Raw genomic sequence first — 25,074 nt, forward strand, 5'->3', positions numbered from 1 at the left:
AAACCGGGAACTACAGACCGGTTAGCCTAACATCAGTAGTAGGGAAAATTCTAGAGTATATTATAAAGGATGTGATAACAGGACACTTAGGAAATATGAACGGGATTAGAAAAATTCAACATGGATTTATTAAAGGGAAATTGTGTTTGACAAACCTACTGGAGGTTTTGAGGATGTAATTGGTAGAATAGATAAGGGAAACCCAGTGAATGTGTTGCATTTGGCTTTTCTGGAGGCCTTTGACAAAGTCTCATATAACAGTTTTGTGTGCAAAAGTAAGCATATGGGATTGGGGGTAATATACTGGCATGGATTAATAATTGGGTAACAGACAGGAAACATATAGTAGGACTTAATGGGTCTTTTTCGGGGTGGCAGGCGGTGATTGGTGGGGTGCCGCAGGGATCAGTGCTTCGGCCCTATCAATCATTTGGATGAGGGAACCAAATGTAATCTTGCGAAGTTTTCTGATGACACAAAACTAGGTTGGATTGTGAGTTGTCAGGAGAATGCAAAGAGGCTTCAAGGCGATTTAGAAAAGTTGATTGAGTGGGCAAATACATGGCAGATGCAGTATAACGTGGATAAATGTGAAGTTATCAACTTCGGTAGGAAAAGCAGAAAGGCAGAGATTTACTTAAATGATAAGAGATTGGGAAATGTTGATGTACAAAGGGACCTGGGTGTCCTTGTACACCAGTCGCTGCAAGAAAACATGCAGGTCCAGCAAGCGGTTAGGAAGGCAAATGGTATGTTGGCCTTCATTGCAAGAGGTTTGAGTACAGGAGCAAAGATGTCTTACTACAGTTATACAGGGCCTTGGTGCGACCTCACCTGGAGTTCTGTGTGCAGTTTTGGTCTCCTTACCTAAGAAAGGATATATTTGCCCTGGCGGGAGTGCAGCGAAGGTTCACCAGACTGATTCCTGTGATGGTAGAACTGTCGTATGAGGAGAGATTGGGTCGACTCGGCCTGTATTCACTAGAGTTTAGAAGAATGAGAGGGAATCTCACTGAAACGTATAAAATACTGACAGGGTTAGACTGGGTGCAGGGAGGATGTTTCCCCTGACTGGGGGGACTTTAACGAGGGGTCACAGCCTGAGGATACGGGGTAGAACATTAAGAACTGAGATGAGGAGAAATGTCTTCACTCAGAGGGTGGTGAACCTCTGGAAATCTCCACCAGAGAAGGCTGTGGAGGCTAAGTCACTGAATATATATCAGAAGGAGAGAGATAGATTTCTAGACACAAAAGGCACCAAGGGGTATGACGAGAGAGCGGGAATATGGTATTGAGATAGAGGATCAGCAATGATCGAATTGAATGGCAGAAACAGGCTCGAGCGACTGAATTGCCTAGTTCGATTCCTATGTTCCTATATCCTAATTTGGGTGTGGTTTGCTGAAGTGCTCACAGTATTCCAGGTGGAATATATATCTTCCTTAGGTCAAAATTGGTTGACCAAACAGTCCCCGACACTGAACTAAATTGCCCAGAGTTTTACCCACTCGTTAATCTACCAATGACGCATTACAACATTCTGCTGCTATCGCCAAATTATACAGCTTAGTGCCGTCAGTGAACTTGGATATCTGGATCTTTATTCGTTCCTGTAACTCATAGATCAATGCAGTTAAAACATGAGGCCGTATTACAGAATCCTGGGGACACCACGTGTCACTTCCTGCCAGTTAGATTACAGATCCATTATCGCTCCTCTATGTTTCCTAACTGCTGATCAATTCACTACCAATGTCACTAAGTTGTCTTCAATTCCAAGCACTTTACCGGACAAATGCTCTACTTAATATTACGATGACTTATTTTGATCTAACCTGTGTATACTTTGGTTAACAACCCAAGTTCCTTTTTATCCAGCTTCTCTGACATTCCATTTTCCTTAATTTGTACGGTTGAATTATTGGTGAACAATCACAGCGACCTTCTGTGCCTCTCCTGGCATTCTTTGAAAGGTCCATTGAGAGCTCTGTCAATCTTTTCAGACGAGCAGCAACACCAACTCCCGCTCCTTCTCTGTTGCTGATCTCCCCACCCATCGGTCTTGCTGAAGCCTAATCTCACAATCTTTTTACCGGCCCAGTCAAGTAATTCTCCACTATCCCCTTGGATTCTTCAATGTATCAACCAGCGCCGCTACCAATTTCCATCCGGATTGATTGTTCACTATTATGTACAAAGTGTGAAGTGGAAGGATATATGTGGGACAACATAAGTAAGTGAAATCAGGATACCACTTACTACTTAGAAACGAATTGCCTAAATGGGGTAGAAGAGCAGAGGAATCTGGGGGTACAGGGCACAAATCACTAAAATCTGAGACACAATTTAATAAAGACATAACAAAACAAAGAATGCCATGGGATTCATTTCTTAAGGCAGACCACACTTGGAGCACTGTCAACAGTTCTGGTCTTCATATTATAAACTGGATATAGAGGCACTGGAGAAGGTGCAATGTATATTTACTACGATGATACCAGACCTGAATTAATGTAACTATCAGAAGAGATTGAAAAGGCTCGGGCTCTTTTCTCTAGGTATGTAAAATCAGAAGCGTGATGGGAAAACGCTCTTTAGGATTATGAAAGGGTTTGATAGGGCAGTTGTAGAGGAAATGTTTCCACTTCCGTGGGAGACCAGATCTAAGGTCCATCAACATAAGATCGGCATTGATGAATCTAAAAGGGAATTCAGGACAAACCTCTTTACCCAGAGAGTAGTTAGAATATGGATTTCGCTAGTTGAGGAGAATGATATATTAATGGGGTTAGAAGAAGAGGGTGGGAGGAGGTTCGTGTTGAGCATAACTGCAGACATGGATTATTGGGTCGAATGATCTGTTTCTGTGCTGCCGTATTATGTAATACACTTGCCATCCATGTGGGTGATTGTTGAATTGCTTTGGTCTATTGGCTTTGCCTTTGACTTGACTCACAATGGCAACATCTTGAACCTCGCTGAAGCCTCCCTAGGTGCTTCCGCATTCTAGCACCTGTGGTAGCACTGTGGCCCTAATCACCAAATCTCAACGCAGACTCTGCCCTTGCTCCTCCCTTAGGTAGACTTACATTCCCCGCCTCAACATGATCCACTCTTCTGGTCTCTCCACAAGACATAGTTGCCTACCAAACTCCAGTCCCATCCGAGTCTCTTACTAAGATAGGCTTTCACCCTTTCATCCCAGGGCCTGTTCATTGAGCGACTCCATGTCCTCCATGCTTTCAGTTCCCATGTCAGCTTCTCTCCCCACCCCATGTGTTTGGAGCTCGGCTGTGTTCCTAAACTTCTCCCACCTCTACTACCCAAACTCACCATCACCTCCGCTAGAACTTGTCATCTCAGTACACTCCTCTATTCCTAAGGTCATCCACTCAGCTGCCTCTGCTCCTTCTACTGCTTCCCGTGCTCTGCAACAGAAACCATCCCCTTAGCCCGCTCACCCTGCCCTCGACTTGAATTGCCTTTTATTTATCTCCCATCTCCCCTCATGCCCTCTCTGAACTCGTCCTGAGCACGAACACCACCTCCTGCTCCCTTGACACAGGAGAACACAGGGACCTCCCTGCTCTTCCGAAAAAGCCGGGGAATATTTACCGTTCACCGGCGAGGAAGGTAAGGACCTCGGTTTAAAGTCTATTCCAAGGGTTGGTATCTCCACAGTGCATCACTCCCTCAGTACTGCAGTGGGCGTGTCTGCCTAGATTATGAGCTCCAGTGTTTGGAATGGGGCTCGAACCCACAATTATTTCACTCAGAGACGAGAGAGTGATAAACACTGAGCAAAGCAAATCTCTTCTCTTTTCCTTTACTGCACTGAACTTTGCATATCACAAAGACGGAGAATATTGACATGTTTCTCCACTCGTTTTGATGTGCTATCCCTCCATTTTGTTGCAACTTTAGATGCCCTGAAAAGTGCATTAGCGCCTTCTGTCGGCGAACAACACCATCACAAAAGAAGGTGACTAACATGAATCCCTTTCTATTTCGGTAGAGCATAAATTCATACCATGATACAATCTGTCAGAAACAGAAGTAGGCCACTCCACATATCGTGTCTGTGAAGGCTGTGTGAAAGAGCTGTACAATTGAATCCCACACCCCAGCTTTTTACTCTAAAGCTGTACATGAGCACCCTTCAAGTTGATGTCCAATTGAATCTTGAGTGTTCAGATGGAATCTGTTTCCTGCACCGTTTCACATAGTGCTGTTCCGATCTTAAAATCATCTGTGTGAAAAAAATTCTCTGCCGGCCCCTTCTTGTTCCTTTCCCAATTATTTAAGTCACTGAGCTTTGGTTATGGACCCAGGTGCCAGACGATAAAGATTCTCCCTATTTACTCTATCATACCCCTCTTAATTTAGAATACACCAATTAGGTTCTACCTTAACTTTCCCTGCACAATCGCAGGTTCTCCAATCTCTCCACATAACTGAAGTCCCTGACCCCGTATCATCCTGGTAAACCTCCACTTTACCCTCTACAAGTCCTTGACATCCTTCTTAAAGTTTGGTGCCCAGAACACTACACATTACTCCAGCTGAGAGCAAGCCAGTGCTTTATAAATGTTTAGCATGAATATCTCGTTTTTATATTCAAAGCCTCTATTTAAAAAGCCAGGTGTCACCTTCGCTTTTTTAACCACCTTATCAAGTTACTCTGTCACCTTCAAAAACATGTGAATATTCACTCCCAGGTGCCTCTGCTCTAAAACCCCTCTCAAAATATTACCACTTTGATTATACTGCCTCTCAATGACAATCCTCACAAATTACATCCCTTCACACTTATCCGCTATAAATTGCATCATCCATGTGCTGCACATTTCACCAGTCTGGTTATGTCCTCCTGTAGACTGCTACTATCCTGCTCAGTATTTACTACGTTAACAAGTTTTGTATCATCCATAAAATGTGAAATTGTACTTCGTGTAACAAAGTCCATCTGGTATATGTGTGACCATGAAATCAATGGTCCTAATACTGCCCCAGGCGGACTCTACTGCATTCTTCTCTCCAGTCTGAAATACATCCGGTCACCATTGCAATTTGTATTGCGGGCCGCATCGCATACACTCGACAACGAGAAGTGATAATGCATCCTGAAATATTTGGTTCGGAAATGAAATTATTGCATCGACGGTTTTACTTCTTCACAATAATTGAGATATAATATTATAATACCTATTTGTTAGAATTAGTTCAGAAACATTTAACTCCCAGACAAGCAGACGCTCTCTGGAATGTTGCTTAGGGAAAATTAGCTGGAGTACCGGTCATTTCAGAAATGTGCATTCTCACAGAGCACATTAGTTTCAGACAATAGGAATTCGTCCAACAACGTCAACAGGCAATGGGAGATGAGGAGAATTATTATTAGTGAGTTGCTATGTTGTGGACTGCACTTCCTGAAAGGCTGGTGGAAGAAGAGTCAATAGTAACTTTCAAAAGTAAATTGGATAAATACTTCAAAGCAGCAGATTTGCAGATTTTTGGGGAAAGAGCAGAGGGTAGAGGGATTCATACGATTGCTACTTCAAAGAGCCGGCGCAGGCAAGATAGATCGAATGGCCTCCATCTGCGCTGTATAATTCTATGAGCAGATATTCACAGCTTTAATGTTTCAATAGTTTTTATTCAGAAGCTCTCAGTGGGGTGCTGATTATGTAGAATTACATGGAAGTTATTAGCACAGAAAGAGAACATTTGGTCCTGCTGGTCCACATCAGCGTTCCTAATACACATTTCACTTCCATCCTACCGCCCTGCACCGACGGGCCTCTATTCCTTTCTCCCTCGTATATACATTTAGCCTCAGTTAAGAGGCAGCAATGTCACCTGCTTCAATCACTCCACGGGGCAGCGAGTTCCACATTCTCAGCACTCCCTGTGTGAAGAAATTCCTCGCAAATTCTCAGCTAACCCGACAACCTGCTTGCAGTAGCTCCCCAACCAACATGGGTGACGTTTCTCATGCTAGGTAGATTGGTAGCTAAGCGAGCCAATCATCAACGCCGAGAGCTGAGGGAGGGGGTGAAAGTTCCATCTTCTGTCTCTTTCTTTCTTTCTCTCAGTCCCCCTTTCCATTTCTTTATGATTGCAGTCGCCTGTCCCATTTTTATGCACTCTCTCATTCCCCATTGCCTCGAGTTTCCATATGACAACTTTCAACCCTCTGTCTCAATACAATTTCATTCCCTTCCACCCTCACTCCCTTTTTATCTTCCTTATCCGGTCTCAGCTGATTCCCCCTCGTTCCATTTCTCCATGATGCTCCGGCAGTCTCTATTTCTCTCCCTCTCCTATTATTCATTCCTCTCCAGTGCCCTGTCTATCTCTCATAACCTCTCGCCAACGTCTTTTGTTGGTCTCTTTGAACCTGTCATTTTCCTTCTCCCCTCACTCTCTGTCTGTCTGGATCTCTCTCTCTTTCTCCCTCACCCTGTGCATGTCTGTCTCGATCTCTCTTTCACTCTCTCGTCTATCTATCAGCTAGCTCTGCACGACAGCACTGTGCCTTTTTACACAGGGTAGTTTGAGGCTCACAGGTAAACACAAACTGGTCTATGTTCTACTGAAGTGGTCGCTAGCGCTGGAGCTGTTGGTTGGGAGTGCAGCTCCCAGCTTCCTGTCCTCTTTACCGCTCAGACTGAAACGTGTTTCACTGGTACCTGCTCCTTGACGGTCACTGTCGTTGTTTTTACCGTAGAACTTCTGCTGAAACCTGAAATTACCCGGAATGAAGTATCTGGCGTGTATTTACCGGGAGAGAACATCACGATTACCTGCAATGGTGACAGAAATTCCCCGGGTAGCAATTATACCTTTTATAAAGATGGGGACGAACTTCTATTTTCCACTACCAGCAGAGTGTCTTACATTGCAACAACCAGCAGACATCAGCAAGGAGATTACCAGTGCAAGTATGGATACGATGTCAATAAGCAATGGACTTGGTCCTCACTTAGTGACCCGGTGCGAGTAACAGTAACAGGTGAGTGAGACGGGGCACAGCTTTTGTAATATTAAAACTGGGAAGTGTTTTAGTTATCTGGATAGACTAGATAAGGTGCTTTTGTAACCTTAAAGCTGAAACGAATAAGGCAAGATTCAAATTAGGTGTTCAAAGTTATAAGGGTTATCGACAGAGTAAATAAAAAAGAAACTAAACCAAAGGACACAGATTTAAGATAATTGGCAACATATCCAGAGAGGAAATAAAGAGAACTGTTTTACACGATGAGATGTTGGGATCTGGAATGCCATGCCTGGAGCGGTGGTGGAAACATATTCAATAGCAACATTCAAGAGCGAATACATTTTTGACATATAGTAATGACCTGGACTTGGTTATACAGATCATAAGTTTCAAAGTTGGTAGACGAGAGGAAACTCAGAAATATAGTGAGCAATGAGGACAGTAACAGATTTCCGGAGGACATTTAAACAATCCCAAACCAGTGACCTCCACGACCCACAAGACAAGTGCAATAGGTGCATGGGAACACCATCACCACCAGGCAGCCCTCCAAGTCTCACACAATCCCGACTTGGAAATATATCACGGTTCCTTCATTTTTAACTGCATTACACCCCTGGAACTCCCTGCTGGAGCATTGTGGGAGCACCTTCACCAAACAGATTGCGTCGATTCAAGAAGAAGACCCACCCCCATCTTCTCAAGGGCAGCTATGTATAGGCAATAACTGCTGGCCTTGCCAGCAACGCCCACATCTGGAATGATTCAATAATATTTTGGGCCCACTGAAACAACTCCATTGTTTGAAATACGAATCTGCTGAGTTAACATGGGGGTTCAATTGGTTGGATGAGAGCAGCTCCAATGCTGGAAGCTTGACACCATCCAGGACAATGCAGCCCGATTCATTGGCACCCCATCCACCACCTTAAACATTCACTCCCTCCTCCACCGGCGCACGTGGCTGCAGTGTGTACCATCGACAAGATGAACTGCAGCAACTCGCAAATTTTCTTCAGCAGCACCTCCCAAACGCGCAACTTCTACCATCAGAAGGAGAGGGGCAGCAGGTGCATGTGAACACCATCACCTCCAGGTCCCCTCCAAGTCAAACACCAACCTGAATTGGACAAATATCCTATTTCTTTCATTGTTGCTAGGTCCAAAACTTAGAAGTCATTACGTTGTTGTGCACTTTGACATAACAGGACTCGCTGGGGTTCAATTAGAAGGCCACCCACCCACTTTTGAATGGGAAGCTAGTGATGGGCAGTAGTTGCCGGCCATGCCAGTGATTATCACAGTGGTATTGATTACAATAATTGCGGCCTCACCAAATCAGCCCAAATATTTGAAACGTGTGACCGTCACAGCCTCGCTGAGATTAGTTTCTAACTTCCTTCCCTTGGTGGAGGTTTCATATTTGCACTGGTACCGATCGCGGTGCAGGTTTATGATCACTTCTTCACCTGGGATAAATTAGTCGACCACGGGATTTCAAAGAAACCATTTCCTTATACTGCTCATATCCTAAACTTAAATATCCGGCCTAATACCGGACTCTGGACAGAGAACTCGAGCTGATTAAGGTTCCTCGGCTTGGCCATCTGATCACATCAGAAACAGCGACACTTCAACATTATTAACTTGGCTGTAAAGCGCTTTGTCTCTTTGCTTCTTTGCAATCAAATCCCAAACTCCCCTTTGTGGAATCTCTGTATCCGATGTGGAGCGGCACTTCAACACCGCACAATTATAACAGCATTCACAACCTTGCACTGCACAGGAAAATCAGCAGAACCATTTCTCATTGTACTTTCTATTTATTTTACCACAGATCCGCTAACAACATCAGTGATATCTCTTGATCAACCGAGTGGGGTGTATGTAGTAGGAGAGACGGTCACCATTACCTGCACCGTGACTGGAGATAATCGCGATAAAACCTTTTACTTTTACAAAGATACTCAATGGCTGTACTCCGCTGAAATCATCACAAAGGGCAACATTGGAACATTCCCGGTTACCAGTAAAGATCAAGGAGGGTGGTACCAGTGCCAATATGGAACCTCCATCAAGAGAAGGTGGTTAGAATCTCACCGGAGTGAGTCTGTAATGGTCAATGTAGCAGGTGAGTGACAGGGAGCAGAGTATTTTTGTAGTATTTCTTCAGGATCTTGGTATTTTTATAAAATCATGCTTTATTCATTGGAAGAACATGAATGGTTTAATATTAGGAGAGAGGTAGATAACCGAATGGGCTTTGAACCTATTGCTCAACTCTAGACCGGATTCATGTAAAATTGGCCCTGCATTCACCCGAAGTGAATCCATTAGCGACAAAGGGCATTACTGGAGATAAGGCGGTGCAGTTCATCATGGGCGGTAGAACAAAATGGGCGATAGCGATTCGGCCGCCGGTTTTATGCTCCGCCTGATAAAGTTTTCCATTGAATTATGTGCATAAAATCGAATCGTGACCACTTGTTTCAAGGCTCCGCTTAAGAGAAAATTATCCCCTATACTTTTGAAATGTCAAAGTTTATTGCTACAATGACAGCATGGCGCCAGGGATTAAACTCCACTAAGTGTAGCGCCAGCTCAAGAAGCTGGCCAGACTGGCTGGCCTTGAAATATTACAGGTTTCTCTGTCAGAGAAGAGAATCTGCGTGCCGAGACTTTCAAAATGATCCTGTTATGCGCGATATTTTAATCTAATTACCTTGTGGGTTTCCATATCTCTCTCTGCATTGCATTTCGGCAGCATTTCACTTACATGGGAGCTCCACCAACCAGTAGGACAAGGACAGCAGGCGCATGGGACCAACATCCACTCCAATATTCCCCTCCACATAAACACTGTGGCTACTAGAGCTGGTCAGAGGTCGGGAATTCTGCGGCGAGCATCTCACCTCCTGATTACACAAAACATTTCCACTTGTGCATCTACTTGCACAAGTCAGGTGTGTGATTGAATACTCTCCACATGCCTGGGTGAGAGCCGCTCCAACTCAGGAAGCTTGACACCATCCAGGACAAAGCAGCTCGCTTGATTGGCACATCATGCACCACATTAAATATTCAGCTCGTCCACCACCAGCGCACAGTGTCTGCACTGTGTACCATCTACAAGATGCACTGCAGCAAGTCACCAAGGCTTCTTCAGCAGCACCTCCCAAACCCGCGACCTCTTCCACCTAGAATGATAAGGGAAGGAGGCGCATGGGAATACCAGCACCTCCAATTTCCCCTCCAAGTCACACATCAGCCTGACTTGGAAATATATTGCTATTCCTTCATCGTCGATAGGTCCAAATCTTGGAACTCACTACATTATTGTGCACTTTGACCACACCGGACTCACTAAGGTCCAATTAGAAGGCCACCCATCACCTTCTGAAGGGGATCTAGAGATGGACAGTAGTTGCCGGCCATGCCAGCAACCACCACAATGGTAATGATAACAATAATTACGTGCTCATAAAAATGTCTGAATTTTTTGAAATGTGTGAATCTCAAAGCCTCGCTGATTTTGGTTGCTCACTGCCTTCGGCTGGTGCAGGTATCATACCAGTACCAGTCGCTGTTATGGTAAAAATGGACACTTACACTCTCTCTGATCGCATCTTCACCTGGGCTAAATTAGCAGCACTTGGCTTTTCAAAGCAACATTTTCCTTGTTCCGTTCTTATCCCAGAGTAAAATCTCTGGCTGGAAACCAGACTTTGGACAGAGAACTGGAGCTGATTTAAGTACTTTGGCATAGCCATTTGGTTTCCCAAATTACAACAGCGAATACACTTCAACATGACTTAATTGGCTGTAAAGAGCTTTCGGACGTCCCAAGAGCATGAAAGGCGCTATCGAAATGCAAGTCTTTCTTTTTTTATAATCAAATCCCGAACTCCCCTATTGTGGAATCTCTGTATCCGATGTGAAACTGTGCGTCAACACCGCACAACCATCAGTGAGTTCCCAACCTTGCACTTTGCATGAAATTCCGCAGATACCTTTCTAATTGTAATTTCTATTTATTTTACCACAGATCCAATAGCATCACCAGTGATATCTCTTGATCAACCGAGTGGGGTGTATGTAGTAGGAGAGATAGTCACCATTTCCTGCACCTTGACCGGAGATTATCGTGATAAATCCTTCTACTTTTACAAAGATAATCAGTATCTGAAATCTGATCAAATTGTCAGAAAGGACAACATTGGAAAAATCCTGGTTACCATGAAAGGCCAAGGAGGGCGGTACCAGTGCAAATATAAAACCTCCGTCACGGGGAGGCAGTTAGAATCTCATCGCAGCGAATCTGTGATGGTCACTATAGCAGGTGAGTGACAGGGAGCAGAGATTCGTAATTCTTTTCCAGCACTCTTGGTATGTTTATAAAATCATGCTTTAATCACTGTAACTGAATTAATTGTTTAATATTAGGAGAAAGGAAGACAACAGGATTGATTTTAAGAACATAAGAATATATGAGATAGCAGCAGGAGTGGGCCATTTGGTCCTTCAAGCCTGCTCTGCTATTCAGTAAGATCATTCGCAATCATCTACTGCATCTCCACTTTACTGCACTATCCACATATCCCTTGATTCCCTTAATATTCAAAAATCTATCTACCCCTGTCTTGAATATACTCAACGACTGTGCCTTCACAGCACTCTGGGGTACTGAATTCCAAAGATTCACCATCCACTCAGTGGAGGAACTTTCCCTCATCTCATTTCTAAACGGCCGACCCCATAATCTGAGACTGTGGACCCTGGTTCTAGACGCACATTTCTCCACATTTTATTTCATTTGCAATGTTCCTGCCCACTCACTTTGCCTGTCTATATCACCTTGAAGCCTTCTTGCATCCTCCTCACTACTTATGTTGCACCAGCTATGTATCATCAGCAAACTTGGATGTATCACAATTGGTCCCCACATCCAAATCATTCATGTAGATTGTGAATAGCTGAGGCCCAAGAACAGATCCTTAATTTACCCGACCAGTTACAGCCTGCCAACACGAAAATGTCCCGTTTATTCCTCCTCTCTATTTTCTGTCCGTTAACCAATCGTCAATCCATATTATCCCCAATCCCATGAGCCCTAATTTTGTTTAGTAACCTCGTGTGTGGCACATTATCGAATGCGTTCCGAAAATCCAAATACACCACATCCACTGGTTCGCCCTTAGCTAATCTGCTAGATAAAACCTCAAAAAACTCTAACAGATTTGTCAAACACGATTTCCCTTGCATAAATAACAACAGAAAATGCTGGAAAAACTCAGCAGGCCAGGCAACATCAGTGGAGAGAAAATAGTGTCAACGTTTCGGGTGAAAACCCTTTGTCGAGACTAAAGAAGCACAGGACATGAAATAGATTAAGAGGCCAGGCTGGGAGAGAACAAAAGAGAAGAAGAGGCATTAAGACGTATTTAAAAAGAGACGAGATGGTGATAGGACTAGTGGAGACAAAAGATGGCTCTAGATTAGGTGTGAAAGGCGCTGCAGAGTGGGAGACACCTGCCATGTGGGAGAGAGAAAAAAAAGAAAGGGTGGGGGAAAGGCCAAAACAAAGGTGTGGATAAAAAATATAAGTAAAAATGTTACAGGGGCCGAAGTTATGATCTGAAATTGTTGAACTTGATATTGAGTCCGGAAGGCTGTTAAGTGCCTAATCATAAATCCGTGTTGACTCGGCCCAATCCTATTATTATTTTCTAAGTGCCCTATTACCAATTCCTCAGTAACAGATTCTAACATTTTCCCTACTACTGATGTCAGGCTAACTGGCCTGTAGTTCCCCGATTTCTTTCTCCCTCCTTTCTTAAATATTGGTGTTAGGTTTTAACCTGAGTGCTCAACTCTTGACAGGATTCATGTAACAAGTGCTGCAATAACTCGCTGTGCACCTGTTAGCAGCAAAGGGCGTTACTGGAGATAAGGGTGTGAAATTCGTAACGGGAATAGCGCAAAATGGGCGAAAGCGAATCGGCTGCCCGATTCACACCTGCCCAATTTCTGATTCCATTGTAGGTAATGGGAACGGAAATCCGGTGATGTGTAAAACGTGCTGACGGTGAGCTATCGCCTGCTGTAGGCTATTGTGCAAGGCGAATTTATACCCCATTTCATATGAATTTTGTGAAATCAATCCCGATGAAAAACATGAGCTCACAGTGCGCGGCAGCACTTGGAGGGTAAATTTATCCACATCCTCCAGGCGGGAAAGAGGCAGATAGGGATCGTCCTCCCGTTTTACTCCCCGCCCAATTTTACCCTCCATTGACTTGGCTGGATTGTAATATCGTGCTGGTTTACAATTGCCCCTGTGACTGTGTACTTGGGGAATGCTGTGTGATGGAGCTGAGAGACGCGATAATTTGCGATGTGAAGGCAAGACATTCTGACAGGGGAATTACAGGCTGTCTGTTATAATCAAACAATATATGACCCTGATATCTAATTTTACTCCCTAATTGTCTGGAACTACCACAATGGATTGTTTAAAGTCAAATGGCTTCATCCTACCAGATTTTAAATTCCACTGAGTGTATGCTCACCTCACGAGGCACCACCAGACAGGCTGGCCTTGTCACGTTACAGATTCTCCGTCAGTTAACCGAAACTGCATAACGAGATTCACAAAATCATCCTGATACGCAAAATATTTTAACTTAAGTACATTTTAGGTTTCCATATCCCTCAATGGATTGCATTTCGACTACACCTCGAAAACCCTCGACCTCCATCATCAAAAAGGACGATGGCTGTAGTTGCATCTGAACAGCATCATCTCCTAGTCCCACCTCCAAGTCACATGCCATCCTGACTTGGAAATATATCTGGCGTTCCTTCATCATTGCTCGCTCAAAATCTTGGATGTCCAAACCGAACAGCATTGCGGGAGCACAAATTGGTTCAAGAACCATCATCTTCTCAAGGGCAACTGGGGTCCGGCACTAAATGCCTGCCTTGCCAGCAAAGCCCACATCCTAGAGCCCAGCAACACTGAACTACTTTATGTGAAATGCACATCCTCACAGTGTTTGTGAGTTGTTCACTCCTTTTAATCAGGTTATGGTTCGGCAAAATTAACAGAAATGTGAATTTCAAACAAACACTTCTTCTGGTATCAAATATGAACATTTCAGCGATAAGCCCAGGTTTTGGAACAAGACCCCCAACGGACTTATTTTCTGTCCCATTTCTGTTTGATACAGTCAATTCCGCTTTTGTCGAATCTCAATCGCCGATGCGAATATTTAAATTTAACACGTCACAATCGTTATTGAGTTACCATACTTTCATGGCACAAGAACATGCAGAAATCCATTTTTGTTGTTCTTTCCATTTATTTTACAAGAGATGCGGTAACAATACCAAATATATTAATGTAGAAGAGTGCAACGTGATATATTTTGGTAGCAAGAATGAGGAGAGGCAATAAAAAGTAAATGTTACAATCCTAAAGGGTGTGTGTAAACAGAGAATCCTGGAGCTATATGGGCACACATTGTTGAAGGCGGCAGGGCAGGTTGACAAAATGGTTATAAAAGCGTACGGGATCCTGAACTTCTTAAATAGCAGCATAAAGTACAAAAGCAAGAATGTTATAATAAACATTTATAAAACACTTGTTCGGCCTCAACTGGAGCATTGGGTCGAATTCTGGGCATTGCATTTTAGGAAGGGTGTGAAGGCCTTAGAGAGGGACAGAGAAGAATTATGACAATGATTCCAAGGATGACGGACCTCAGTTACGTGGATAGATTAGTGAACCTGACTTTGTTCTCCTTAGAGCGGAGAAGGTTGAGAGCAAATTTAATTTGTACAATCAGACCTGCGTCCCCTGGTTACCCACATTTCTGTCACTGGAAAAGGTTTATCCTTACTTACTCTATCAAAACCCTTCATGATTTGGCTCACCAGTATCAAATCTCTACTCAACCTTCTCTGCTCTGAGGAGATCAATCACAGCTTCTCCAGTTTCTCAATATAACTGAAGTCCCTCATCCCTGGAACCATTCTGGTAAATCTCCTCTTCACCATCTCTAAGGCATTGACATCGTTCCTAAATTGTAATGCCCTAATTTGGGACACAGTATTCCTACATGTCGTCTAACCAGTGATTTCTACAGCTTTAGCATATCGTCTTTGACTTTGTAGACTAAGCCTCTGTTTGATAAAGCTTTTCTTTAAATGTCTCCTCAGCCTATCCCGGCACCTTCAAAGACGTGTGCATGTGTACCCCAGGTCCCTCCATTCCACCACCACGTTTAAAACTGTACCATTTCGTTTAAACAGTCCCTCCTCATTCGTTCTTACCAAAATGTGTCACTTCACACTTATGTGTGTAAAAATCATCTACCATGTTCCTCTCAATTTCACCAGTCTGACTATGTACTCCTGAATTAAAAACAGAACATGCTGGAAATACTGCAGGCCAGGCAGCATCTGTAAGAGAGAAACAGTGTTAACGTTTCAGATCGATGACCTTTCCTCAGAACTGGAAAAAACTTAGAGATATAAAAGACTTTAAGCAAATGCAGAGGCAGTGAAAGTAGGGGGCGGCGGGGGGGGGGGGAGAAAATATCAAAGGGGAAGGTTTGTGTTAGGTTGGAATGACAACGATTAAATGACAAAAGGTCTGAATGCACAATGCAAAAGGAGTTGTTATGGGACCAGTAAAGAAACAAAAGATGCATCTACTGGAGGTGTAAATGGGAATAGCAGAATCATGTCCTCTTGATGTGTGTTGATATCCTCCTCACTGCTCACTATATTTTCGAATGTCGTGTCTTCTCCAAATTTTGTAGTGATGCCCTGTGTACACAAGTTCAGGTCATTAATATTTTGGTTCTCAAGAATAAGTCTGTATTGCATTTTGAATCGAATGTCACTACTTGTTCCTTTCGATTTACAGGTCTACCCAAATCAAATCTATCAATGGATTCCGATGTTGTTGTGAAGGGCGGAGAAGTCACCTTTAACTGTACAAGCCCCCGGGAGCTTCCTGGCGTCACATTTTACTTATACAGACACGGAGAAACGAATTACTCGGATGTCCAGCCTGCTGCTGCAAGGTGTAATTCTGTCACCTTCACCATCAGGAATGTAGATCACGCCCAAGGAGGAAATTACACCTGCCTGTATGAAGCGGATGTGAAGGGAAGGCGGCTAACATCAGCTCTGAGTGACCCTGTACATATAACTGTAGCAGGTGAGAGTGATTCACAGAGTCGCTGTTTACATTGGACACCAGCACAAGAGGTTTTTGCGTCATTGTTAGTCTGCATCAGTTGTTCTGTTTAAAGATTAAAGCTGGCATGGAAGTGACATCCAGGTGTTAAAATTCTTCTTGTACGGTGTCTCATAGGCTGCCCGCCTTACACCCCATCATATAGGAATGAACAGGTGGGTGATGCGACAAAGCCCGCTTTTGCGCCAGTGGTCGAATACCCTTTGATGCTTATTCCATTAAGTGTTCGCCACTTACTGCGTGACTGATGGCAGAACTAAAGTGCTAAACATTGAATGATTTTACTGTTCCAACTTCGATTAAGCATTTGATTCAGTCGCTTTCTCTTGTAGTTCCTCAACGATTCTCTAATAGTCCAAGGTTACGCACTAGGGAAGCTGAGAAAAAGATATCCACTTTACCGACTTTAACAGAAGGTCATTTTAACCTAGTAAGCAAACAGCAAAATAAACTACCTGCTGTTTGAAATATACAAAATTTCAGTCAGCGTCTATGGAGAGAGCAGGGTGTTCTAACCAAGGCCCGCACCTGAAACATTAGCTCATCTCGTTCTCTCCTCGCATGCACAGTTTTGACCCAATGGCCAGAATGAAACTTACAGAATTAAACTGACTAATTTACACACAGTGTGTTATATTTTTGCCTCCAGCTGGGAACAGTCGCTTGGTCCCAGAACATGGTTCATATCCAATGAAAAAAATCTAAGAATTAATGAGGCAACTAATCAATCGACCAATGAGAATGATCTGCGTGCTGCGTCATGTTCACCCAGTGCATTGTGCTGTCACCTGCGTGCCAATTACTTTAGTACTGATTCGCTGATTTTGCAGCACTGATTTAATGCGGGTCATTTATTATAAAGACAGAGAGGAGGAGAGGCAGACTTTGAACATCTGAGGCACGTTATCGAAACAGTGCAAATCCAAGGAACCACTAACATTAAGAAATCGCGAGTGTTGGAAATGCTATGCCATTTTATCTGGAGAGACAAGGGAATCTGGGGTCATTCCCCTTAGAGCAGAGAATGTTAAGGGGAGATTTAATAGAATGGTTCAAAATTATGAGGGTTTACGATAGAGTAGATAAGGAGAAACTGATTAGACTGGCAGGAGGGTCGGCAACCAGAGGGCACAGATTTAAGATAACTGGCTAAACTTAGAGGTGAGATAACAATACTAAAATAAACAAGCGAGTTGTTGTTATCTGCAATGCACTTCCTGAAAGTGAGGTGGAAGCAGATACAATAGTAACATACCAAATGGAATCGGATAAATACTTGAAATTTAGAACAAAATGTAGGGCTGTGGGGAATGAGCAGAGCTGTGATACTAATTGTATAGCTCTTTCAAAGAGCCGGCACAGGCACGATGGGCCAAATGGCCTCATACCATCCTGTGCAATTCTATGATTTTATATTATTTCTTATGTATTATTTCTGTTTGGAATTCACTCCGGATCTATTGCCTATTGCTGGCTTCCATTAAGCTGCAGAGTATCTATTTTGTGTAGAAACTGTTGTTTAACTTGGTTCCACTGTGTCCCTTTATCTCACTTAGATAAATCCTTTGCGCTGGAGGCTGGTGTTGGCTCTGCTGTGGGTCTAATTCTCATCCTTGCTCTGTTGGGTGTGTGCTTCTGGAAGAAAGGTGGGTTAAACAATTTGGATTATCCATTCATTAAGGACACACAGATTAAGCTTACTGCCGCCGCTCTACTTACCCAGTATTGACAAGCTCCTCCAACAATCTTCCACTCCACTCATAAGCTCGGAGTGTAAATATTTGGAAATCGTAAACTGACAGGTGAAATAGCGAGGATCGAAGCTGAAAGGGAGCTTCGTAGAAATGCGTCTTTGGAGGAAGCACATAACGGAAGGACTTTAATTGGCCACCTGTTATATGCACTGTCAGATATTTAGTACCAATGATTTCAATAGATAATAGATTTTAACGTAGAATGGGCGGCTCAAACTTACCGCTACTTTTGCGCTATTGCATTACTGGGGTACAAATCTGTCTTGCTTGATAGTGCAAGATGGATGACATCACATTGGCCACCTATGATATTCCCCATGTGTGGAACTGAATGTCCTGTGGGCTGTACAACAGGCAGAGTGAGCGATACTGTCCATTTTGCTTTACCAGTCATGTGGAATTCCAACCCACAGTGTCACATTTTAAAAAATGAATCGAAAAACTCAGGATTCTATGTCTGGAAGGAGACGGCTGAGAGGTGAAGTTGTGGAGCTGGTTAGGGTAGCACATGAGAATGCAAGGGGAAAATCTGGAAGACGGCATGGAATAAAACTATAGGTAAGTGGAGTGAGAAATGGGCGGTGTGTACAACAGGAATCCTGCCTGAATTCGCCCGTTTCCCACTGGCGGGCTAGGTTAAAATTACACGATTCATGTTTCTTCATAAAACATTTGGTGTTTGGGTTGGGACAGTAATGGTGCTGTGGCACAGGTTTCTGTGTCCAAAAGACCTTTTCTGCTCTTTGACTTTTCTCATATTCCTATTTTGTAATCCAGTATTTGGCTCAGATTTCTAACACTTAAATTTTCTTCTCAGGGAAGTGGAGAAGCAGCAGAGAAATGAGGTGAGAGCATTAACTGTTGAATTGTCAATTTCAGCCACACCTGACCAAGATAAAACTCAAATGCAGACGTTCAAGAATAATTGTACCCCGAATACATCACTTCCTTTACATATCAGAAAGAAGCTCCCCCACTCACACTCACGCACTCACTCTAACACACAATTAGATGTATATACATACACACACTCACAAATACATATACATATACACACAGACTTGTATACAGAATCACAAACATTCACACACACGGACACATATATTTTCTCAGACGTTCAGTCAACGACACAGAGACACATTCGTACTAAAGCATAGTCACACACAAAAGCACACTCATTTTAAAGCATACACACACACACTCAAACACACACACAATCGCACACACTCAAACAATAATCCAGGCAGGTTTCACTTACTTCAGTAATGATGATGCATCTGCTCTACATCCCTTTAACTGTGCTTTTGTTCATTATCGCGTTAAACTATAGCCTTTCTCATCTGGGGATCTCATCTTAACGGCAGGTCAATGAGAGAAGAAATCCCTCTGTCAGCTCACTGAAGCGATATTGCGAATCCGTTTGTGACGATTTCATCAAATTCTTATTTTTAACCCAATGGAAACTGTGCTCGTCAAAAAGATTGTCCAATGGGAGGAAATATTCATAAACTATTTAACGGTGCTGGTCCACATGGTCAGAGCAGGAGACAGGTCCTCATTAATCGCCCTAGACGTCAAACAAATCGTTAGTTTCAGGGTAACAAGGAATAACCTTGCCTGGGAACAGTTGGATAAGCACATGTCCCAGGACGTGGTCAGAGAGACACTTCTACATATAACACGGGATCCATGTCTGATATCCAATCAATACCTGTATCAAGAATTTAATGACCTGTGCCATCGAAAATAAAATGATTAATTGACGATTTGTGTTGTTTTAAGGAACACAGCGCCTCCTGGTGACCAAAGCAGTGAGACCCTAACATGTAAGTTCAGTTTTGTATTCGTGCATCCAAAATTCTCATTTGCATTTAGCTTTTGTTGCAGTTAACGAAAACGAATGAACACAGTGTTATTGCTACAATTCTCTTAACCGTTTGTAGACTTTTTTGTATTTAGCAACACATCTGTGAATCACATAAAATGTCAATCATTCTGAAACATTTAGTGAATCTGGCTAAGAATCAAAATAAACTCTGAATTTATATTTTCATCATTTAATTAACGTGATGTTTTAGACAGGGAGTGATGAGCGAGTGTAGTCAACAGATGCAGAGAGGATAGTCGGAAAGAGATCGTTGGACCCGGCACATAGATGTAAACCAATCCCCTTTTTAATTCCGACCTGCTGTGCTTATTTGTTTACATAGAAAGTCTGATCATGCTTTGTGCAAAATATTTATATATTTACAGTATAGTATATAATTGGCAATTGCTGAAGCAAGTAGACTTGGTGATAGCATCACAGGTTTTTGCAAACATGCTGAGAAGCTGCACCGCGCCACCACTGGTGAATAGCTGTAATGACAGCATGGCAAACTTCTGTTGGCAGGTTTTGATTCTACGTGAATGGAGCAGAGGAATTTATAATGCACAATGTGAAGCAACCAATTACAATGCGAAGTGCATTCTTATAAAGAGCACAAATAAGATTTTTATAGTTATTGCTTATCGAATTCACAGTGCATTAGGCATGTGGAGTCTGGGCTAAGTAGAGTCTTCAAGTGCAGGGTCTTCTTCTTCTTAGGCAGTCAATCGCAAACGAATATGACTTGCTTCCACACTAAAAATGAGTTCTCAGGTGACTACAGTCTCTGTCACAGGTGGGGCAGACAGTGGTTGAAGGGGTGGTTTGGTGTGGTGCTTGGGTTGATGTGCGTTCCTTCCACTTTTTGCTATTGTAGGGTCGTGGATTACAGGACCAGGGTACACAGGTAAAATTAATTTCCAATGTTGCCAGTCTTTCCCTTTTGGACAATACTTCACATTTTATTGTTATTTACAGATAAATAGCCAAACCATTGCCAAATTGTGAAGCTAACACATTGGGTTGGGTAGAGCATCTACCTTCCTCTACAGTACAGGTTAATATGCTATAGTGCTTCCAGTGGTGAGACGGTGTAACTACAGTGTGCGACATTTATACAGAAATTTTCCAGAGTTAAGGTTCACATATGATATTATGAGAGAGATTGATCAAAAAGGATAACAGAATATTTACAACAGCAAGTAACCTTTTGTAGAGAGGCAGCAACATGCCTGTGTGATGCTAATACATTAAAGCCATGCAAATATTTCGGAATCAAGTGTTTCCTTATTCAAATTGCTATCCTTATTATCATGGATACAAATGCATTAATAATCAACAATCGATTCAGTTTAGCACTCATTGAAATCACAGGACAACTCAAGACTAGACAAGCTATCGCTGCATCAGCGATAATCCGAGAAACATCAAGTCATACAGAGCAAATCTACTGCTCATGTCGAGGAAAACCTCGGCCAACCCATCCACTTCCTGGAGACCAAGAGGATTTTAGAAGGAAAGCTCAGCATAGGAGGTCCATTCACTTCCTAGTTAATAGTCAAATACCCATTGGTGGTTGTCAATGACCAGCTAGTTCCCACTATTGAGAGTGGAGATGGTGTCCCATCCATATGATGATAAACAAAACCTCCATAGGCATAAAACTCTTTAATAAAAGAGGGAAATGTACTTAGTATTTAAACATCAATCCATTTCTTTTGTGTTTTGTTTTATTTAGATGCTGTTCTTAGCCTGCAAACATTGCCGAGAGTAAACGCTGTAAGTTACAAATGCACTGGGATTTTATGTTTTTCATTTATGTTGTTTGTTATGTCGCTCATTCCAGCTCCTGGAAAGATGTGTCCAAATCATTTGTTGCATTCTCTCACAGAGTTCTTGTTCTTTTGAAATATCACAATTGCCTTGTCCAGTAATTAATATCCATGAGGCCAAAAACGTTTTTGATCACACTTCAATATGTCTTAAAATGCCGACAGAAAGATCTCCAAGAAAGAATAGTGAACGGACCTCTGTTTGTCTAAGCGGATTGAACAAACTTATTTCCAATAGAACACAAATCTTTGAGGGGGGAAGTGTAGATTTGTCCCGCTACAGGAACTGAAGGGAAATGACAGATTTCAATTACCATGAATGCAGCTGCAAATACACTCCTGTACAACCGAATTCAGACAGTGTAAAGCAGTTACAGTTTAATTGTTCGTTAATGTGTGGAATATGCAGAGCATTGTGATATAGACAAGATCATTTTCTACTTCTCCCAGTGAACCAACGTGCGGTTTCCACGTCCTACACACCACATCCTAGTATCCCGCCTGGAAAGTTAATTGTCCCTTCATTTTCCAATGCTGTCAGAAATAGGCGCTGGAACTTTTGGCTTAGAGTGGGCGTAAAACAGTGATTGGATTCAGCCGCTCATTTTACACCTTACCAATGTCCCTTTCCATCGAAGTCAATGTGATCGGTGGCCGAACACTTATCGCCCCTTCAGTGTCTCTGATCAAGTAGAAAGTTCGTCCCGCTCTCTGTTTCTATCATGTCCTGTTACCCTGCTGCTGCTCGAGAGTCCCTTCTTGTTTTTAAATAAACAGCTTTACCTTCATCTGCAAATGTAGCCGTTAGCAGACAGTTAATACCCTTTAGAGCAGAACAATAATCCCCGTTTACTACTGTTCACTGGAATAACGCCGCTTTTGACATTTTTCGGCTTCTGCCGCAGAGCATCTGCTGAAAGAATTTTGCTGAACTGTTACCAGAGTGTAGGATGTTCGATTGCATTTCTGACCAACTGTACCATTCATTTCAGTGTCAGCGGGACACCTTCCAAACCCTCGATGAGGACTCCGTCCTCTACGCAGCGGTGAAGATCTAGAGCACCAGGCACGTCCATCTCAAATGTGCCGGACAATGCGATGGTCATCAGCATTTCATCGATTAAAATATTATTCAGAGAGACTTTGTGTTTCCAAATAGCCATCTATGGTAATATAATCTGTGAGACGTGTCCGACCCCACTCCTGGTATTTTGTTTACTTTGTACATAATTTAAATGACCATTTTGGAACATGGTAACCAGGAGCAGGCCATTTAGCCCCTCGAACCTTCTCTATGGAATGAGACCCTGGTTGGTCTGAACCTCAACTCCATTTACCCGGATTCCGCCAAATCATTTAATACCCTGACCTAACAAAAACTTTTCAATCCCAATCTCGAAATTTCCTATTGTCCATAGCACACAAAGCCTTTTTGCAGGTGAAGTGCTAAATTTCTACAAAACTTCGTGTGAAAATGTGCTTCCTGAATTAGATTCTGAGCGGCCTACCTCTAATTTTCGGATTACATTGTTATAGATTTCAATACCAGAAGAAATAATTCACCTGTATCCAACCTATCAGAGAGTTTAAACATTTTAAGAATCTTGATTAATTTACGCAGTACTCTCTTGTACACAAGGGAAAACAATCCAAGTCAATGCAACCTATCCTCACACTTTAACCCTCTGAGCCCCGGTAACAGTCTGGTGAATCTGCGCTGCGCCCCCTCCAAGGACAATATCTCCAACCTATCCTCACACTTTAACCCTCTGAGCCCCGGTAACAGTCTGGTGAATCTGCGCTACACCCCCTCCAAGGCCAATATCTCCAACCTATCCTCACACTTTAACCCTCTGAGCCCCGGTAACAGTCTGGTGAATCTGTGCTACACCCCCTCCAAGGCCAATATCTCCAACCTATCCTCACACTTTAACCCTCTGAGCCCTGGTAACAGTCTGGTGAATCTGCGCTGCGCCCCCTCCAAGGACAATATCTCCAACCTATCCTCACACTTTAACCCTCTGAGCCCCGGTAACAGTCTGGTGAATCTGTGCTACACCCCCTCCAAGGCCAATATCTCCAACCTATCCTCACACTTTAACCCTCTGAGCCCCGGTAACAGTCTGGTGAATCTGCGCTGCACCCCCTCCAAGGCCAATATCTCCTTCCTGAAGTGCGGTGCCCAGAACGGACCACAGTATTCCAGACCGGGTCTGACCAATTATTTGTACAACTCACGTTTAAATTACATCCTTTTTTCATGTTCCTTGAGATAATTGTGACTGAACCGCTGCTTCTGCGTAGCTGGGCGCAAAATGCAAATTTGACCCCCAGTCCATTAATTTGAATAATCCATTAACCACGGGATTGGGGGCTGTCAATTTCACGAATACTTTCGGACCCACCATGCAGCAGGAGAGTAGAAGCGGTATTTTAGTAAAATAAATCTTCTTTCTAAGCTTGTACATTATAGAACGGATCTCACTTTGGGGCAATTAGAATAGATCAGGAAACCTCAGGTGCATTTTTGCCACCAACTTTACTGCCGGAGTTTCCTCCAGGAAGTGAATTCTGCTCTAAATAAATTGGTTTAATATGTGTTTTTGCTTTTACTGCCTGGGCATTAAGTTTCACCTGAGCAGAGCGCCGAAAGGTAAATCTGGCGTGGAGAATCGCGCGCAACTTGAGGAACGGGATTGACTTTCCTTTCTTTGAGAGTAACGGGGATTACTGTGTTAAAACTGTGCGAATCCCTGCTGCCCACCACATTTTCCTCTCTGCGCTCCACCCGGGTGATGCTTTCTTGCAGGGAATAATTATTACTGTTAACGGCATTGAAGAGGATGTAATACCTTTCTACGATCATAGGCGCTTGATCGTAAAGCAATGGCATGCTTTCAATATCTGAATAAATGCATTACAGTTTCACAGAAGTCTATTGACACAGTAGTGGTGTTTGTGTATTTACTACAAGGTCCCATGAGGTGGGAAAGTTCAATAACAACAACTTGCATTCAGATCCTTTCCTTAACATAGAAAACGGTCCAAGGCGGTTCAAAGGTACATAATGAGATAAAAATTGAGAACGCGGCATATGACACGATATATATTCCTTGAATATGCTCAACGATTCAGCATCCACAGCCCTCTGGGTTAGAGAATTACTAAGATTCATAACCCTCTGAATGAAGATATTCCTCCAGATCTCAGTCCTAAATGGGCAACCACTTATACTGAGACTATGCCCCCTAGCTCTAGACTCTCCAGCCAGGGGAAACAAGCTCTTAGCATCTACCCTGTCAATCACCCTCAGAATCTTCTATGTTTCAATGAGATCACCTCTCAATCAT

At 43.0% G+C, this 25,074-nt stretch overlaps 1 protein-coding gene across 1 annotated transcript; it reads left to right on the forward strand.

The window, feature by feature from the left end:
- Window positions 1–1,643: 1,643 nt before the first annotated feature.
- On the forward strand, window positions 1,644–22,782 carry LOC147084783 (immunoglobulin superfamily member 1-like). The gene is made up of 11 exons (XM_085979334.1): window positions 1,644–1,693; window positions 3,569–3,636; window positions 6,734–7,018; window positions 8,841–9,134; window positions 11,049–11,342; window positions 15,936–16,232; window positions 17,828–17,917; window positions 18,843–18,870; window positions 19,808–19,851; window positions 21,631–21,671; window positions 22,717–22,782. Exons 1-11 carry the CDS (start codon window positions 1,644–1,646, stop codon window positions 22,780–22,782), a joined length of 1,557 nt encoding a protein of 518 aa, XP_085835460.1.
- Window positions 22,783–25,074: the final 2,292 nt, after the last annotated feature.

This window comes from Somniosus microcephalus, unplaced genomic scaffold (assembly GCF_052327205.1).
Source record: "Somniosus microcephalus isolate GS21.2 unplaced genomic scaffold, FLI_Smic_1.0 unresolved_chr9, whole genome shotgun sequence".
NCBI lineage: Eukaryota > Metazoa > Chordata > Chondrichthyes > Squaliformes > Somniosidae > Somniosus > Somniosus microcephalus.

Bases quoted from the DNA above. Each gene is read 5' to 3' on its own strand.
- LOC147084783 (XM_085979334.1), top strand. From the start codon at position 1,644: ATGAGGCCGTATTACAGAATCCTGGGGACACCACGTGTCACTTCCTGC. The intron at 16,233-17,827 runs GTGAGAGTGATT...TATCTCACTTAG, and splicing joins TGTACATATAACTGTAGCAG to ATAAATCCTTTGCGCTGGAG. The intron at 17,918-18,842 runs GTGGGTTAAACA...TTTTCTTCTCAG, and splicing joins TGTGTGCTTCTGGAAGAAAG to GGAAGTGGAGAAGCAGCAGA.